Genomic DNA, 1,152 nt, shown 5'->3' with positions numbered 1-1,152 from the left:
GAGCCATGAGTGACATGCTCAGCAGAGGATCATCATCAGGTGAAGATGGTGATAGAAATATCTTGATGATTCCATCCATGTGTAGTTTATATTTAATCATATGTACTTATTTTGGCTATTTTTTCCAGTTACAACTAGGAGAGAGAGCATTGTAGATGCCATGAGAACAATTGCTCTGAACCTTGAATTTGGAGTATACCACAATCAGATATTCGAAAGGTTTTTCTACTTTCCATCATTCTTTCGGTTTAATCATTATAATAGATCTTACAGCTGTTGACTATAAGTACCATGTGTAGTGCTTCTTTTTATGCCATTTGTTTGTTGATGGTGTGTTGCCTTGATATTCAGGACCCTGGCAGTTCATTTTACATATCCTTTCTATGTGACGACACGTGTAACCGATAAATGCAATGATGGTACATTGCTTTTGCAGGTATGAGTGCATTTTTTCATGATTATTTGATTCCTCTTGATTAGGTAGCCCAATCATTCTCTTAAGTTTATATACATACATACATACATGAAGACAGAATATGTCAAATATTGCAAAAATATGATCTTTATATCTTTAAAAAAGATGTCAAATTTTGTTTATGTAACAACTTGTCATTAACGTTGCTATCAGTTCATCTTGTTATTTTCTTTGATAAAACATAAAATGGTTCTGGTTTAGGTTATACTTCACTCTGAAGTAAAGGCTACACTGACCATATATGATGCTTGGCTTGATCTTCAACATGGATTTATTCATAATGGTCAAACTGAGGGTAGACCTAGTTCAAGCCTCTTCCCACTAGTCATATCTCCTACTTCCAAAGCAGGAATTTTGTTTAGTATCTGCCTTGGCAAGACAAATGGAGAAGGTAATCACATCTTTCCTGAGACTGGTGAAATGATTTTAAATTAACACTAAAAGATATGACATTACATGAAGAATACTTTTATATGTCTTAATCCATATTCAACAATAAATAGTTTCCAGATTTGGTTCCTTTTGGTTAAGCCTTTTTTCCCTCTTTTTTTCTTAACAAACATCAGCTTTTCCTATTGTAAAAATCAGTTTTTCACAAGCTTGTATAAATTTTATAAATAACCAAAAAATTCAAGAAAGCGGTTTTCACCATTTCTGAAAATCAAAAAACAATAGAG

At 32.8% G+C, this 1,152-nt stretch overlaps 1 protein-coding gene across 1 annotated transcript in view; it reads left to right on the top strand.

Annotated features, from left to right (window-relative positions):
• The window catches only part of LOC107462531 (trafficking protein particle complex II-specific subunit 130 homolog), a gene marked incomplete in the record, with an annotated part of 11,550 nt that overhangs the window by 8,191 nt on the left and 2,207 nt on the right, over positions 1-1,152 (top strand). Inside the window, 4 exon segments of the mRNA XM_016081127.3 lie at positions 1-39; positions 129-219; positions 352-436; positions 677-866. Coding sequence (XP_015936613.2) covers positions 1-39; positions 129-219; positions 352-436; positions 677-866 — 405 coding nt within the window.

This window comes from Arachis duranensis, chromosome 8, assembly GCF_000817695.3.
Source record: "Arachis duranensis cultivar V14167 chromosome 8, aradu.V14167.gnm2.J7QH, whole genome shotgun sequence".
Classification (NCBI taxonomy): domain Eukaryota; kingdom Viridiplantae; phylum Streptophyta; class Magnoliopsida; order Fabales; family Fabaceae; genus Arachis; species Arachis duranensis.
This window is presented reverse-complemented; position numbering and strand designations above follow the sequence as displayed.